Source organism: Ornithorhynchus anatinus, chromosome 2 (genome assembly GCF_004115215.2).
Source record: "Ornithorhynchus anatinus isolate Pmale09 chromosome 2, mOrnAna1.pri.v4, whole genome shotgun sequence".
Taxonomy (NCBI): Eukaryota; Metazoa; Chordata; class Mammalia; order Monotremata; family Ornithorhynchidae; genus Ornithorhynchus; species Ornithorhynchus anatinus.
Genome location: NC_041729.1, coordinates 26,924,253 through 26,941,157, shown reverse-complemented (window position 1 = coordinate 26,941,157; position 16,905 = coordinate 26,924,253). Strand labels below are relative to the sequence as shown.

At 60.3% G+C, this 16,905-nt stretch overlaps 2 protein-coding genes across 2 annotated transcripts; one reads left to right on the top strand and one right to left on the bottom strand.

Moving 5' to 3' along the window:
- The first annotated feature begins 331 nt into the window (after positions 1-331).
- TBX6 (T-box transcription factor 6) lies at positions 332-4,820 on the top strand. Its single transcript, XM_029058405.2, has 8 exons — positions 332-515; positions 655-895; positions 2,263-2,530; positions 2,947-3,093; positions 3,368-3,438; positions 3,649-3,719; positions 4,169-4,328; positions 4,492-4,820. Exons 1-8 carry the CDS (start codon positions 398-400, stop codon positions 4,736-4,738), a joined length of 1,323 nt encoding a protein of 440 aa, XP_028914238.1. The 5' UTR covers positions 332-397; the 3' UTR covers positions 4,739-4,820.
- Positions 4,821-5,971: 1,151 nt separating this feature from the next.
- Positions 5,972-14,959, bottom strand: PPP4C (protein phosphatase 4 catalytic subunit). The gene is made up of 9 exons (XM_029058588.2): positions 14,893-14,959; positions 13,516-13,703; positions 9,201-9,252; positions 8,653-8,703; positions 8,225-8,326; positions 7,838-8,011; positions 7,561-7,687; positions 6,844-7,033; positions 5,972-6,566 (listed from the first exon to the last, which is right to left on the bottom strand). Exons 2-9 carry the CDS (start codon positions 13,611-13,613, stop codon positions 6,437-6,439), a joined length of 924 nt encoding a protein of 307 aa, XP_028914421.1. The 5' UTR covers positions 13,614-13,703; positions 14,893-14,959; the 3' UTR covers positions 5,972-6,436.
- Positions 14,960-16,905: the final 1,946 nt, after the last annotated feature.

Below are 16,905 nucleotides of genomic sequence, written 5' to 3'. Positions count from 1 at the left end.
CAGGCCGAGGAGCTAATTATGTAATTAGGGGGCCGGGCGGGAGCTAATGAAGCCTGCGAGTGAGGGGGTGGGGAGAGGCCCGACCGAGGACCCGGGCATCCGGCTGCTTCCCTTCGCATCCTACCCCCTCTTGGCCACCCCCGCCCCCCCACCGTGGCCTTGCGGCCCGGCCACCCCATTAAGTCGGCCTCCAGTGCCCCCCTCCAGAGTTTCAGGTGTGGGACACCCCCAGCCCCTGGCTCCTTCCCCGCCCCCCACCCCCAGGTCCCACCGCCCTGAGGGGCGCAGAGGGGGAGGAGCTGCGACCCCGGGCCATATGGAGTCGAGCCGCGGGGCTATAAAAGTGGCATCTTCCAGGGGCCACCGAGAGCCGAGCCGACGAGACGGGACCGGGCCCATGTACCACCCCCGGGAGCTCTACTCCCCGCTCGGGGCCGGCTACAGACTCCGGCCCCCCCAGCCCGTGGCCAACCCCGGCTTCATCCCGGGGTCCGCAGAAGGGTACCACTTCCCAGGTGAGAGCGGCCTAGTGGGACGCGGTGCAGGAAGGAGGGCGGGAAGGACGGTTGAGGACCGGGGAAGGAAGCGGGAGCGTCCATCGCTGATCTCTCTCCCTCTCTGTCTTTTCTCTCTCCCATCTCCCCGCTCCCCTAGACCTCGACCCACCCAAGTTTGACTGCTTCCTTTCCGGATTGGAGTCTAGTCCCCGGCCCCTGGCCGCCCCTCCGACGCTGCCCCCGCTGCCCGCCTCTTTTGGAGGAGAGACCCCTTCCCCGGCCCCCGGGCCCGAAGCCCCCCGCCTCCTCCCGGGTGTCAGTGTGAGTCTGGAAAACCGGGAGCTCTGGAAGGAGTTCAGCTCCGTGGGAACAGAGATGATCATCACCAAGGCTGGGAGGTGAGACGGGCAGACCGGAGCTCTCGGAGGCCGGAAAGCCCCGCTTCGGAGTAGAGCCATAAGTTAGTCGGATGGTTTTGTCGGGAAGCGACGACCCAAGGGCTTGGGGAGGGTGGTCCAAGACCACCCCCTCCACCCCCACCCCCACCAAGAGCGGGAGCCTCTTCCCCTGCAGGCTCTCGAGACCCCATTTTCTTCTCTCGGCCCCCTCTCGTTTCCCCAGAGCTCTCCAGCTGAACTGGAGAGCGTAGACACTGCTAGTTTGCAGCGTGGCTCGGTGGCAAGAGTCAGAGGTCATGCATGGGTTCTAATCCCGGCTCCGCCACTTGTCAGCCGTGTGACCTCGGGCAAGTCGCTACACTTCCCTGGGCCTCAGTTACCTCAGCTGTCAATAATTTTGGGATGTGTTAAGCCCTCACTATGTGCCAAGCACTGTTCTCAGCGCTGGGATAGTTACAAGGTTATTAGGTTGTCCCACTTGGGGCTCACACTCTTGATCCCCATTTTACAGACGAGGTCACTGAGGCACAGAGAAATTAAGTGACTTGCCCAAAGTCACACAGCTGACAAGTGGCGGAGCTGGGATTAGAACCCGCGCCCTCTGACTCCCAAGCTCGTGCTCTTTCCACGGAGCCACTTCAAAGGGGGATGAAGACCGTGAGCCCCACGTGGGACAACCTGATCACCTTGTATCCCCCCAGCGCTTACAACGGTGCTTTGCCCGTACTGAGCGCTTAACAAATGCCATTATTATTGGCAGTCGCTGGTTTGTGGATTTGGGCGGATTGGCTACGGGCAGACTGGGGGACAGAAAGCTGCTGATTCCGCAGGGCGAGGTGGAAGACGTTCAGGTCCCCGGGACCCCCCACCCCCACCCGCCAAAAAGAGCTGGAGGAGCCTTTCTATGGAAACCAAGCCCCTCCATCAGTCCCCCTCCATCGGTCCCCCTCCTGGCCCAGCCCCGAGCTCCCGTTCCTCCAAGCGGCTGCTCTTTTGAAGTTGGCGCCTCCTAGTGCCCCGCAGCAGCCTGCGGGCCTCCCCCGGCCTCCCCTGACCTCCGGCCTCGTCCCAACGCCCTTTTTTTCTTCAAAAAATAGCATTTCTTAAGCGCTTACTATGTGTCAGGCACTCTTGGGCTAGATCCGAGCCGATCCGGTTGGACACGGTCCCCGTCCCACCTGGAGCTTCCAGGCTTAGTCCCCATTTTCCAGATGAGGGACCGGAGGCCCAGAGAAGCGACTTGTCCGAAGTCACGCAGCAGGCACGTGGTGGAAGCGGGATTAGAACCCAGGTCCCTCTCAGCGGGGACCCTCGGGCCTTGCCCAGGGACCCCCGCTTGGCTCCAGCGCCCCTCTCCCCATTTCCAGGAGAATGTTCCCGGCGTGCCGCGTGGCGGTGATGGGGCTGGACCCGGAGGCGCGCTACCTCTTCCTGCTGGACGTGGCTCCGGTGGACGGGGCTCGCTACCGCTGGCAGGGCCACCACTGGGAGCCCAGCGGCAAGGCCGAGCCACGGCTCCCCGACCGCGTGTACATCCACCCTGACTCTCCGGCCACCGGCGCCCACTGGATGAGGCAGCCCGTGTCCTTCCACCGGGTCAAGCTCACCAACAACACGCTGGACCCCCACGGACACGTGAGGGAGCCGGATGGAGGGGCGAGGGCCGCGGAGGGAGGGGCGGGGGACCACTGGCCACCGGTAGGGCCGGGCGGAGGGGAAGATGGTCCGGTCCGTTGGAAGGTCCGGGAGCCCACCAGGGAAAGGGCATTAGGGAAACCCAGTGCCCGGGGCGGGCTCAGTGACCCCGGGGGCAGGACAGTGGAGAAAGGGGGACGCCAGGGGCTCTGGAACTAAAATCGGGGTGGTGATGAAAACGATGCTGGGAGAGAAAGTGTAAAGAGCCCCGGGAGTGGGGCTGCAGTAAATGAGGGCGAGTCCCGGGGCTGGCGGAGGTTTGCCGGGGGAAGCGCACGGGCCGGGGGGGAGGTCGGGGTCGGAAGGGCTGGGGAGTCCGATCTCGTCCCCCCAAAAAGGACATCTTCTCCCCACAGTTGATCCTTCACTCCATGCACAAGTACCAGCCACGCCTCCACCTGGTCCGAGCCGCCCAACTCTGCAGCCGCCACTGGGGCGGGGTCTCCTCTTTCCGTTTCCCCGAGACCGAATTCATCTCGGTGACGGCCTACCAGAACCCCCGGGTGAGGGTCTCCGGCCCTGGGGGTCACCACGCCTGCTTCTCCCCTGCACCATCCCGTCTCTTCCTCTCCCTGGCTTCCCCTTGCCCCTCCCCGCCTCTACCCCGGAGGGAAGCCTCCGTGCCCCTGGGAGACCATGCCAGGGTGGAGAGGGGCAGGATGAATCTATCACGGGTCCTTGTGCAGTCCATCTGTGGACAGAAAGGGATTAACCAGGGGTCTCTCTCTCTGTGTCTCTGTTCTCTCCTCACCGCGCTGTGCCCGACTCTCCCCGCAGATCACACAGCTGAAGATAGCAGCCAATCCCTTTGCCAAGGGCTTCCGGGAGAACGGAAGGAACTGTAAGAGGTGGGAGAGCCGGGGCCCGCTCACCCGGCTGCTCTGCCGGGAAGGAAGCAGGGTCCGTGGGCAGGAGCTGGGCGCTGGGAGGCAAGAGGAGCCTGAACTTGGGGAGGGGAGTGAGATGGGGGTGAGGGTTGGGTGAAGGGGGAGCTTGGGGACCGGACAGGGGTCCGAGAGCGGCCCCGAGGCTGGGAACCTGTTCGCCTTCTTCCCCAGGGAGAGAGATGCCCGGGTAAAGCGGAGGCTGAGGGGGCCGGAGCCGGCCCTGACCGACACCTACGCTGGGGGTGAGTGTGAGTGTGATCCCCGAGGCACCTGGCAGCTGGGTGGAGAGAGCCCGGGCCTGGGAGTCAGGAGACCTGGGTTCTGATCCCGGCTCCGCCACCTGTCTGCTGTGGGAACTCGGGTAAGTCGCTTACCTTCTCTGGGCCTCGGTTCCCTCATCCGTAAATTGGGGATTGGCTACCTGTTCTCTCTCCCCCAACCCTGTGAGCTTCATGAGGGAAAGGGACCGCATCCCACCCGCTTATATCTTGTCTCTAGCGCAGTGCTCGACACGTAGTAAGTGCTTAACGGGTCTTATTCTGAGCGCCTGGAACGTAGCGCTTTATCATCCTCGTCGATGAAAATAACGACCTGGGCTTCCGAGGCGCAGGAGCTAGGGTGGGGAAAGGTGGAGGAAAGCGACTTGACTGGCTCCCTTGTGAGCCCTCGCTCTTTCCCCGCCGCCCAGCAGGCCCCAGCGGGCCCTGTGACTCGACTCTGAGCGGAGACCTGCCTGAGCCGCCCCCGGCCTCCACGGCGGACCCCCCGCCCTCCTGCGGGGGTCCCAGCGCCGAGGCCTACGTCCTGCACCCGGCCGCCTTCCACGGGGCTCCCGGCAGCCTCCCCGCCAGGTGAGACTCAGGTGGTGGGAGGCCAGCTCTGATGGGGATGCCTCCGCTAAGGGGAGGGGGCCACCGACTCGGGAGGGGGAGGGGCAGGACAGCTGGGCCCCTTCCTCTCCCCCCCACCCCCCGCCACTCCGCCACCCCCCAGCTCCTGCTCTTCCTTTCTCAGGGCCTCCGCCTTCTCGGAGTCTTCGGACGCCCCGGCCCCCGCGCCCCTCCTGTCCCGCCGCCCGGCCCCTTACACCGCTTCCTTCCTGGAGTTGCCTGCAGGAGGAGGGGGGGGCTCCGGCCCCACCTACCCCCCGGCCCCTCCCCCGGGGACCTTCCCTCCCCACTTCCTGCAGGGGGGACCCTTCCCCCTACCCTATCCGGCCCCTGGGGGTTACCTGGACGTCAGCTCCAAGGCCCTGTACTGACTGGGGCCGGGGCGGGCCTGTAGGGAGCAGCCCCCACCACCCAGGAGAATAAAGTGGGGGGCGTGAACGTCCTCCAAACCAGCCCATCTGCCTCATGCTTTCATTGTCGTCGTGTCCCCCCCCCCGGCGCCCAACGCCCCTACTCTCCGGGGACACAAGAATCTTCTCCCCAGTGGTCCACGGCCCCCCCCACCCCCTCACCATTATCTCAGCTAGGAGGCCAAATGGCCTCAATCACTCCCCCTGCTCCCCCCAGTTCACACATTAGCTTCAGTTCCCATATTCTGCGGCCCCAGGCTTCAAAGGCTGGTGGGCAAGTCCAGCTGCTGCTCCTCAACCCCCTCACTCGGGCTCTCACCTGGGTGTGAATGGAGGGGGCTGGGGGGAGCAGAGGCTGCCACGGCCCCCGCACCAAATGGGCCTAGGGCCCCCCACTAAAGCCCCCACTAAAGCCCCGAGCGGCAACGTAACCCTCACCTCCACCCTGGACGCCCCCAGCAGCCGCTCCTCTCCTCCCCCGCCTCCCGCCGCTGGGCCGGGTGACCCCATCTCCTGTCCCCCTCCTTTCCGGCTCCCCTCTACCCGCTCAAGACCGCAGACTGAGGATCCCCGAGGAAGCGGGGCCTCCCCACGATCCCGGGCTCCCCCTTGCCCACACCGTCCTCCCTACCCCCAGAACACACTCTCCCTTCCATGTTGCCAGAGGCACAATAATCATCTTCTTAAATGCTTCCAGCTCTCAATTATAGTCCAGAACCTTTTGGCTAATACTTGATTTAAGAACACGAAAAGTTCCAGGTATAGTTTCGCCGGCCTAACCCCTCCGGGCCCGGCTCGGAGCGGCCGTCTCGGCTACTGTCTCTCAGACCCCTCCGCCCCTCAAGCGCCGGCGATTTACGATGGGGATATAGAGCCGGGTGACATTGGCTATTTCCACATCCCATCTCCCTGCTGGATTGTAAAGGAAGCGGGACTCTAACCTGAAAAGTCTTCCCGCACCGAGGCGGCAGAGTGGTCGGAATGTGTAAACTGAGGCGAATGAGGTGAGAGCCCGAGGAGATGGGTAGAGCGAGGCCCGAGTGAGAGAGAGCACGGATCCCGTGCGTGCTCATGAAGAGAAGAAAATGGCAGCAGAGATAACCCAGAACTCTTTTTCTTCTATTAGAATTTTTTTTTTTACTTTTTTTCCACAAAGTTTTTATTTAAAAACAAACAAAAAAAAAAGGGAAAAAAATAATTGGAAACTCGGAATCAGACCAACCTTGAGGAGCGGGTTAGGAAGAGAGACATTAAAGCCATGGTTCTCCCTACCCTACTGTCCCTGGTGCAAGACTCCTTTCCCCCACAGTTTCCTTTCCCCAGGTCACAGCACCTTTTTCCTCCCAACTCCCTCGCCTGGGACGTAAAAGCCTTTTCTTCCCCAGCTCCTTCTCCCAGGAACGAGTAGGGACAAAGCCCACAGACTAAGGCCCACTTAAGAGTTGACAGGGCCCAGGACTTTAGGGGAGGGAAGGCGGGTGGGGAAAAGAAGAAAAGGGGGCAGCTGGAAAAAGTCCCTCTGCCCCAGGAGACTCTGCCCCGAGACGGGGGGTGGGGGGAGTGGTGGCGGCAGGCAGAGTCACAGTGGTCCAAGGGGCAGCCGGCCCAGCGGGGCCAGGGGGCGGGGGGGAAGGGAGGTTGGAGACAACTCCTCCGGGGTCACAGGAAGTAGTCGGCCACGGGCTTCTTGGAAGGAATGCCCCGGGTCTCCTGGGGTGCTGCTTCGAAGATGATGAAGTCCTTCTGCAGGTGTTCATCCAGTTCCAAAATGGCGGCCACATTCCCACAGCTGGGGACAAGAAGGGAGCCGCGTGAAAAAACCTCTCCCGGGCTCCACCTCCCCTCACTACCGGCTCCCTGCCAAATCCCCCGTCCCCCCGAGACACAAACCATGCCTCTTTCAAAGCTTCTGCTTGAACTCCATTTTTCTGGCAGCCGTTCCCCACCCTGGGGCTCACGGATACACAGTCCCCCTTTCCAAACTCCCTCCCGGCCCCGGGGTGGTGAGGGGCTGTTCGTCGTCCGTACGCGCGCACGCCACCCACACGCACACGCATCCCCCTCACCGGTAACAGTAGTTGGGCGCGGACCAGACGGTGAGAACGGTCTCGTTGAAATGCCATTTGTAGCCCTCCATGACCAACTGGTGGGCCCGGCAAATCATGTCGATGTCATTGGCTGCATTGAACTGGGCCACCACGTCACTGCCGAACAGGTACCCTGCCCCCCGGGGGCTCACCCCCCAGCCCGTCGTGTCTGCGAAGGAGGGGAGTCGGACAGATGGTCTTCTTCCACTTCACCGGCTGACGTAGAGCCCCCTCCCCACCGCAGCCCACCTCCCTCCTCCACGACCCCGCGCCAGAGGGGGACCGCCGTGGAACGTCCCCAGCCAGGTGATGACCCGCACCACCGGCGTACTCTCCGACGCTCCCCGCGACGCCATGTTTGCGGCTGGAAAGTGGCGCGTTACCAGTGCCAGGAGATGTATGGTCTTGTAGCTATTGGAGCCCTTGGGGCCCCTCAGGTGGGGCTGGGGGACGGGGGAGGAGAGGGCAAGGGTCCTCCCTGGGAGCTTCAGGGAGGCTCACCCCGCTCCTTCCCACGTGCTCGGCCACTCACTGACCCGGCTGAGGGGGAAACAGCCCCTCACCACCAACAGAAGCTGCCCTACCACCCGAATGAAGGGGACCCTCTGCCCCGCAACCCCCCCCCCCCCCCCCCCCCCACCAAACCAAGCACCCCTTCCCTTAACCTCCCCCGGACACACCCAGCTGTCGGCTCACCTTCGGGGTCCGACCAGAGAAGGTCACACATAGGCCCGTCGTGCGGCACCTCCTGCTTCCGGTCGATCGTCCGGATCTGGTCCAGGGTCTGGATGGAGGGGGAGAGGCCCCCGTGCACACAGAAGATCTGGGGGAGAACCAGAATCGGCCGCCGACTCAGGGGGCGGGACTCCTCCTGGGTTCACCACCCCATCCCGCCGCCATCTCTCACTCTCTCCCTCCGCCATGGCCCTCAGGGTCAGCGACGGCGCCCGCTCCCGCTGCCGGGCGGCCCTACCTTGCCGTCGATGATGGCGGACAGGCTGAGGTAGTCGAAGATCTCGGTGCAGTAGCGCCAGACGGTCACCGAGCCGTACTTGCGCAGACACTCGTCGTAGAAGCCGTACACCTGGGTGATCTGCCGGCTCTCGTGATTTCCCCGAATCAGAGTGATGCGGTCAGGGTAGCGCACCTTGGAGGGGGGAGGGGACGGAGGAGAGAGAGTCACCGGAGGCGTGGGGGGAGGGAGGGCTCCCGAGGCTATGGAGGCTTGCCTTCAAAGGAGGTCTGGAGGTCAAGGGGCGCGGAAAAGCCGGGCTGACTCAGGGGGACCGGAGGTCCGAGGAGCTTTCGGAGCCCGGGGGCTAAGTTGGGGACCTCGTCTCGGAGTGCCGGGTCTCCCCACCTTGAGGGCCAGCAGCAGGAGAAAAGTCTCAACACTGTAGAAGCCGCGGTCCACGAAGTCCCCCATGAAGAGGTAGTTGGTCTCAGGAACGTCTCCACCCACCTGGAGGGGCAGGGAGAAGGGTCAGATCACAGGGGTCAAAGGCTCCTCGGGTTTCTGTTCCTTCCGGTCCGCTCCCCCACCTTCGCCGCCCACCCCCGCCCGAGGACGAAACCCCCTCCTACCTAAAATCCACGCTGATCCCCAACTCATTAGATGTAACCCCTCGAAGCAGTCATCCAAAGGAAAAGAAGGGTTAAATTTCCCCAGCTATATTAAGGGCATCGTTCCTTTCCCCAGCCACACACGCGCCAGCAGTTCCTTGGCCCAACAACTAGCGTCAGCTCCAAGGGGGAAGACGAGGCCCGGCTCCCTGCTCCCCTACTCACCCTAAATAGCTCTTTGAGGTCATAGAATTGTCCGTGGATGTCCCCGCATACCTGCAGAGGAACGGGGACAGGACAGGACGGACGGATTAAGACGAGGAGTTCAACCTATCGCTCCCCTTCGGGTCCTGCCCTCCTCCTCCCCACTCAGTTTAAATTCACCACGTCTTCTGAGTCCCTCCGTCCACGAGCGCCAGCCATTTTTCCTCAGAACCGGCCAAATCCCATTCCCTCTCCCCACTGCCTGTCCTCCTTACCACCTCCCCGGCGTAATCCCTCCAACACCCCTCTCCCAGTTGAGCCACTAAATCTGGTCTTTTTCCCAAGAAGCAGTGAGCCAACTCCAAAGTGCCCTCTCTTCTCCCCTCCTCAAAACAGAAGTCTCCTCTCTAACCAACACATAAAAAGCAAATGTTGGGGTTTTTTTTGTTCCTAGAAGAAGGAGAGCTTCCCGGTGGCTGGGAGCGACCAGGGAGGCTTGAGGCCTAGGGATTCAACCTGGAGGGGACCAGCAGGTCGAGCCACCGCAAAAGGGACGGGGTTTCACTCACCGTGACGGGAGAATCCACCCTCTGTACATTGCTCTCCTCCACCAAGATTTCCCTGGCAATAGGACAAAGGTAGAGATCCCAATTCAGTTACCTACCCACTACCCGCCTGCCTCCCACAGAGGAGAGTGTAAACTGCCCCTGTGGCCAAGCTCAGCCACATCCACAGGTGCAGAAGGCCTCACTTCCCTTCCCAACCTGGGAACGGAGAGCGGGCCAGGAGTAGTGAGAGGAATGGAGTGGAAGTCCGAGAGGAGGGCTTGGGGGAGGGGAGCTGCCTGAAACGAAGGTTAACCCGGGTCATCGACAAGTAGACGGTGTTGGAGGCCAAACCGGCGCGACGGGGTGCGTGAGATCCACGGGAGAGAAGGGGCGGGTCCGTGGTTGGAAGTTCCCCATCACTCAATCACATCTGCTGAGCGCTTAGTGTGTGCTGAGCACTGTATTAAGCGCTTGGAAAGTACACTATAACCAAGTCAGTAGACACGTTCCCGGCCTGCAACGAGGAGCAGCACGGCCTAGGGGATAGAACGTTGGCCCGGGAATCAGAAGGACCTGGGTTGTAACCCTGGATCCGCCACTTGTCTGCTGTGTGACCGTGGGCAAGTCATTTAATTTCTCTGTGCCTCAGTTACCTCATCTGTAAAATGGGGATTAAGACCGTGAGCCCCATGTGGGACAGGGACTGTGTCCTACCTAACTACCTTACATCTACCCCAGCACTTGAAAGAGTGCCTGGCACATAGTGAGCGCTTAACCATTACCATTTGAAAAACACAAGAAAAGAAATAAGGCTACAGTCTACAGGGGAAGAGAGACATTAAGTTATGTATACTTTAGTGCTGAGGGACTGAGGGTGGGATGAATAAAGGAGACAAATCCAAGTGGCAGGGCGACGCAGAAAGGAGTGGGGAAAAAAGGAAATGAGGGCTTAGCTGGGCAAGGCCTCTTGGAGATCTGCTTTTAATAAGGTTTTGAGCGGGGGAAGAGCGATCGCCTGTTGGATGTGAAGGTGGAGGGAGTTTCAGGCCAGAGGCAGGAAGTGGGCGAGGGTCAACGGTGAGATAGAAAAGATCGAGGTATGGCGAGTAGTAGGTCATCGTGTCTGACGCAGAGGTGGATGGGCAGCTACCCGGAGGTTCTAGGGGAGTGGGGAAACGCGGACTGAACAGTTCCGTAGAAAAACGATCCGGGCAGCAAAGGGAAGTACGAACCGAAGTGGGGAGAGATGGGAAGCTGGGAGAGCACCGAAGAGGTTAACGTGGTAACCGGGGATAGGATCCAGGGATCGGATAAGTGCTCGGATTAACGAGGCAGGGGCTCGGATGGAGAGGAAAGGGCAGACTTTAGCAATGCTGCGAAGGTTTAATCAACGGGATTTGATGACGGATTGAGTACGCGGGTTGAACGCGATGAGTCGAGAATAACGCCAAGGTTACGGGGCTTCTGCGATAGGGAGGATGGAGGTGCTGTCTACTGCGATGGCAAAAATCAGGGGAGGGACGGGGTTTCGGCGGGAAGATGAGTTCTATTTTGGACGCGTTAAGTTTGAGGCGTCGGCCGGACGTCCAAGTCAGAGATGTCCCGAAAGAGACCGCAGAGAAGGAGAAAGATCTGGAGATGGAGATTTGGGAATCATCTGCACGGTGACGGTGACTGAAGACGTGGAAGCGAATGAGCTGTCCAACGGACCGGGCGTAGATGGTGCCTACGAGGGGACCCAGAAGTGAGCCTGAGGGACTCCCACAGTTAGTTAGGGGGTGGGGAGCCAGGAGAGGACCGTGTCAGTGAAGCCAAGGTTGGATGTTTTAAGGAGAAGGAAGTGGTCCGCAGTGCTGAAGGCAGCTGAGAGGTCCAGGAGGATAGGGTGGAGTAGAGGCCGTTGAATTCGGCAAGGAGATCTTGGGTGACCTCTGAGAGGGCAGTTTCTGTGGAGCGAAGGGGGTGGAAACCAGATTGGAGGGGGGTCAGGAGAGAATCGAAGGAGAGGAAGTGGAGGCCGTACAACGGGACTCGAAAAATGCGTCGCCCGGCCGCCTGCCGCTAGGCCGAAGGCCGGAAGGAGGCCGAGGCCTGGTTCTGAAGATCAGACCGCCCGTCTCCCCTCACCTCCCTGTCAAAGACCCGCATCCATTCCCGGGACCCCGGCTGTTCCCAAGCCCCTGACCAGAGGGGCCCTGTCGCTCTTTGGGGCAGCACCCAACACCGACTCTCTGCTCGGGCTAAGCCAGTCGTGGGGAACTGGCGCTTGTCTGTCCGTGACAGCAGTGAGGCTTAGAGGAGACAGCCCGGACCTGGGATCAGAAGGTCCTTGGGTTCTAATCCTGCCTCCGTCACCCGTCTGCTGTGTGATCTTGGGCAAGTCACTTCACTTCTCTGTGCCCCAGTTGCCTCATCTGAAAAATGGGGATTAAGACTGTGAGCCCCACGTAGTGCTCGGCACACGGTAAGTGCTTAACAAATACCGCAACTATTATTATTACAGGGACTGTGTCCAACCCGATTTGCATGTATTCTCCCCAGCGCTTAGTACAGCACCTTGCGCACAGAAAGCGCTGAATATAACCATAATAATAATAACAGAGAAGGGCCAGGGGGCAGGTTTCTCTGAGGCAGATCTCCTGTCACCGCCACCAGAGGAAGCAATGCCAACTTTTCATTTTGACTACGGGGGTGATCCTGAGGCAAGGCAGTTTTGGGAGAGCGCAAGCTTCCCCCTCACCCCCTGCCCCTACGTGGGGCGCAAAAAGGAGGCCGGGAGGCCGTGTGGCCTAGTGGAAAGAGGACGGGACCGGGAATCCGAAGTCAGGAGACCTAGGTTCTAGTCCCGACTTCCACCGGCCTACTCTGTGGCCTACTGCCACTTGATCTCTCTTGGCCTCGGTTTCCCCGCCCGTACAGCGGGGAAGAGAGAGATGAGTCTCGTGCGGGCCAGGGACTGCGTTGGATTTCGTGACCTTGTATCTACCCCAGCTAACGGCCAGCCCTCGAAAGTGCCAAAATAACGATGACGATTACTTCAGACAAAAGGCTCAGGCGGTTCCCAAAGCCCAGTGGAGAAACACAAAGATCCCAGCTGGCCCCGGAGCCCAGACGAGGCCAAAGGCAGAGGCAACGGTCGCCTCCGTCGGGTCCCGAGAGGGTCCGTTATGGAGGGAGAGGCTCCGCTTAGCGATGGCTTCCCTTCCCGCCCCGACTTCCTTTGGCTCTGACCCCTAGTGAACCGGCACCCTCCTACGGGAAACCTACGCGTCGGATCCAGCCGTGAGGTGCACGCCTGTTTAAGGCGGCGCAAAGTCAGCGGTGGGTCTTTGTCTTGTTCGGGCAGAGGCGAGACGGGCAGGAGGTGGCCCGAAACTTCCAGCCGGTGCCGTACTTGCAGAGGCTGCGCCCAGTCAGTCGCCCTCCGGGGACGTGACTCACAGAGCTGTCACGAGGGAGACCACCCCCCCGGCTCCTCCTCCCGCGGGTCACGCCAGACCGGCCCCGCGTCTCTACCGTAGTGTGGACGGGGAGTCTCACCGAGAAGCCACAAGGCCTAGTGGATAGAGCGCAGGCCTGGGAGGCAGGTGGTCACGGGCGCTAATCCCGACTCCCACCACCTGCTCGGTGACCTTGGGCAAGTCACTTAACTTCTCTGCGCCTCGGTTACCTCATCTGTAAAATGGGGCTTGAGACTGTGAGCTCTGCGTGGGACAGGGACCGCGTCCAACCCATTTTACTCGTATCCATCTCAGCGTCTAATACAGCGCCTGGCACACGGTGAGCGCTCAAATACCGCCGTGGGTGTACGGTTCCACGTGGGTGCCCTTGCCCGTTCAGCACCAGGAGCTTCTGGGGACCCTGACCACGTGCGGAAGGGCCCATCTGCTTCCCAGATAGAGCGCTTAGGAAACCGCGGCCCAGAAAGCGGCCCTCGTCTCCAGACTCCCACCCAGCCGCCGGCGCCGGCCCGTTAAGGCCCAAGCCGCCCGCGGCCGGCGAACGACCTCGAACTCCACACCGCCGGGGCTCGGACCGGGGCAGGCGGGGGTCCGGCCGTCTCCGGCCCCGCCGTCCTGATGCGGCCGACGCTGGAAGCCCAGCTGAGCCCAGTCACCGCCAAGGCTTCCGCGACGCTCGACGCGCCGGAGATGGACTGCTGAATCAACGAATGGTGTTTACGGAGCACCTCCTGGGGGCTGGGGACTATACTAAACGCTCGGATCTACTGGAGTTAGTGGACACGGTCCCCGGAGACTTGTGCAAGGTCCCCCCGTCGAGTGTCCGGTGGGGTGGGTCCCAGTCCCGGGGGAAGGGAAGGGAAAGGAAGGCTCACCTGGCCTTGGCACAGAGTGCCTTGACCTCGCTCTCCTTGATGAGCTCGCAGCGCCGCAGCTGCTCGATCTGCCGGTCCAGGTCGCTGATCTCTGCCATCGTCCGCCCCTGGGAGCGGGACCCCCCCGGGGGGGAGGAGGCGGGCAGGGGCCGGACCCTCTTATTCTCCCCCCTCGGCTCGGGCGCCGCCTGCAGACGGGGGAGATGGAGATGAGGTGATGGGGGGAGATGGGCGACATTCATTCACCCATTCGACAGTATCGACTGAGCGCTTACTAGGCGCACAGCACTGGACTGAGTGCTCGGGCAACAGACAGAGACCAGCCCGGCCCACGGACGGGACGGGGGAGAAGCGGCGTAGCTCAGTGGAAAGAGCCGGGGCTTGGGAGTCGGAGGTCATGGGTTCGAATCCCGGCTCTGCCGCTTGCCCGCCGTGTGACCGCGGGCAAGTCACTTCGCTTCTCTGTGCCTCAGTTCCCTCATCTGCGAAACGGGGATGAAGACTGCGAGCCTCACGGGGGACGATCCGATTACCTCGTATTTATCCCAGCGCTTAGAACAGTGCTCTGCGCGTAGTAAGCGCTTAACAAATACCAACATCATTAAGTCCCTTCCCTTCTCCGTGCCTCGGTTCCCTCATCTGGAAAACGGGGCTGAAGACTGCGAGCCTCACGAGGGGCAACCTGCTGACCCCGTCTCTCCCCCAGCGCTTAGAACAGTGCTCTGCACCTAGCGCTTAACAACTACCAACATCACAGCAGCGTGGCTCGGTGGAAAGCGCCCAGGCTGGGGAGTCAGAGGTCATGGGTTCGAATCCCGGCCCTGCCACTTGCCCGCCGTGTGACCGCGGGCCAGTCACTTCGCTCCTCTGTGCCTCAGTTCCCTCATCCGTGAAATGGGGATGAAGACGGCGAGCCTCCCGGGGGGGGGGGGGGCGGGCACCTGCCGACCCTGGGTCTCCCCCAGCGCTTCACCAATACCAACCCGGGGGAGGGGATTCTATTTATCTGCTATTGTTTTACTGAGACGTTCATCCCCTCGATTCTATCTATCGTCACTGTCCTTGCCTGTCCGTCTCCCCCCCCCCCCCATTAGACTGTGAGCCCGTCCCAGGGCAGGGGCTGTCCATCTCTGTGGCCGATTTGTCCATTCCAAGCGCTCAGCACAGCGCTCTGCAGAGAGTAAGCGCTCAGTAAATACCATGGAATGAATGACGGGGCCGGCCCCCCGGGGTGGGAAGTCCGTCTCCCCCCCCCCGCCACTGGGCCACTGCGCGGCGGCCGCCGCGGCCGGTCCTTCCTCCTCCTCCTCCCTCCGGGCCGCAGCGGGTGGGAAGGAGCGGGCGCGTCGGAGACCCAAGGGGCAAGGGAAGCGTTACCGCGGGCGCGGCTCCGGGGTCCGGCCTCCTCCGTCGGGTGTCCGCCGGCCCCTGCCCGTCCCCGGCCCCGTCCCCGTCCCCGTCCCCGGCCCCGCCGCCGCCGCCGCCGCCGCCGCTCCGGGCCTCCTTCCGTCCCCGCCGCCCCAGTCCAGGGCGGCCACTTCCGGTGCCCGCCGGAAGGGACGTCACAGAGGGGACCGGAAGTCGCCGCCCCCCGCTCCGCCCCCCCTCCCTCCCTCCCTCATCCAGTCACTCATCCCCTCACTCCCTCATTCATTCGTTCGTATTTGAGCGCTCGCTGTCTGCGGAGCACTGGACTAAGCGCATTCATTCAGTCGTATTCATTCATTCATTCGTATCGGAGCTCCCGCTGTCTGCGGAGCTCTGGACTAAGCGCATTCATTCATTCAGTCGTATTCATTCATTCATTCGTATCGGAGCGCCCGCTGTCTGCGGAGCTCTGGACTAAGCGCATTCATTCAGTCAGTCGTATTCATTCATTCATTCGTATCGGAGCGCCCGCTGTCTGCGGAGCTCTGGACTAAGCGCATTCATTCAGTCAGTCGTATTCATTCATTCATTCGTATCGGAGCGCCCGCTGTCTGCGGAGCACTGGACTAAGTGCATTCATTCATTCAGTCGTATTCATTCATTCATTCGTATTGGAGCGCTCACTGTCTGCGCAGCACTGGACTAAGCGCATTCATTCAGTCATTCGCTCGTATTCATTCCTTCATTCGTATTGGAGCGCTTACTGTCTGCGGAGCACTGGACTAAGCGCATTCATTCAGTCATTCGCTCGTATTCATTCATTCATTCGTATTTCAGCCATTACTGTCTGCGGAGCACTGGACTAAGCGCATTCATTCAGTCGTATTCATTCATTCATTCATTCGTATCGGAGCGCTCGCTGTCTGCGGAGCTCTGGACTAAGCGCATTCATTCATTCAGTCGTATTCATTCATTCATTCGTATCGGAGCGCTCGCTGTCTGCGGAGCTCTGGACTAAGCGCATTCATTCATTCAGTCGTATTCATTCATTCATTCGTATTGGAGCGCTCACTGTCTGCGGAGCACTGGACTAAGCGCATTCATTCAGTCATTCGCTCGTATTCATTCATTCATTCATTCATTCGTATTTCAGCCATTACTGTCTGCGGAGCACTGGACTAAGCGCATTCATTCAGTCATTCAGTCGTATTTATTCATTCGTATTTGAGCGCTTACTGTGTGTGGAGCACTGTACTAAGTTCATTCATTCATTCATTCAGTCAGTCAGTCATATTCATTCATTCGTATTTGAGTGCTTACTGTATATGGAGCACTGTACTAAGCACATTCATTCATTCATTCATTCGTATTTGAGCACTTCCTGTATGCGGAGCACTGTACGAAGTGCATTCATTCATTCATTCAGTCAGTCAGTCATTCGTATTCATTCGCATTTGAGTGCTTACCATATACGGAGCACTGTACTAAGCACATTCATTCATTCATTTGTATTTGAGCGCTTACTGTATGAGGAGCACTGTACTAAGCACATTCAGTCATTCATAGTCATTCATTCGTATTTGAGCGCTCACTGTATGCAGAACACTGTACTAAACACATTCATTCAGTCAGTCAGTTGTATTTATTCATTCATTCGTATTTGAGCGCTTACTCAGTGTGGAGCAATGTACTAAGCACATTCATTCATTCCTATCCATTCATTCGTATTTGAGCACCTACTGTATGCGGAGCACTGTACTAAGCGCATTCATTCATTCATTCAGTCAGTCAGTCGTGAGGAAAGGGAGCAGAGCCCAACCCGGGAAGCTGCACCCTAAAGGAGCCCTCCTTGAGGACCGACCTTAAGAAGTAAATATGATTGAGGAGTATTGAAGACGACTGATTGAATGAATGAGTAGCCGAACTGGGCCTCGAGGCAGGGGATGGCTAGGCTGCTCTCCTTTTGGTTTTTTTTGCTGTTTGTTAAGCACTTACTATGTGCCCAGCACTGGGGTAGATACA

Bases quoted from the DNA above. Each gene is read 5' to 3' on its own strand.
- TBX6 (XM_029058405.2), top strand. From the start codon at position 398: ATGTACCACCCCCGGGAGCTCTACTCCCCGCTCGGGGCCGGCTACAGA. The intron at 3,094-3,367 runs GTGAGGGTCTCC...CTCTCCCCGCAG, and splicing joins CGGCCTACCAGAACCCCCGG to ATCACACAGCTGAAGATAGC. The intron at 3,720-4,168 runs GTGAGTGTGAGT...GCCGCCCAGCAG, and splicing joins GACCGACACCTACGCTGGGG to GCCCCAGCGGGCCCTGTGAC.
- PPP4C (XM_029058588.2), bottom strand. From the start codon at position 13,613: ATGGCAGAGATCAGCGACCTGGACCGGCAGATCGAGCAGCTGCGGCGC. The intron at 8,704-9,200 runs GTGAGTGAAACC...GTTCCTCTGCAG, and splicing joins GGGTGGATTCTCCCGTCACG to GTATGCGGGGACATCCACGG. The intron at 8,327-8,652 runs GTGAGTAGGGGA...CTGCCCCTCCAG, and splicing joins ACCTCAAAGAGCTATTTAGG to GTGGGTGGAGACGTTCCTGA.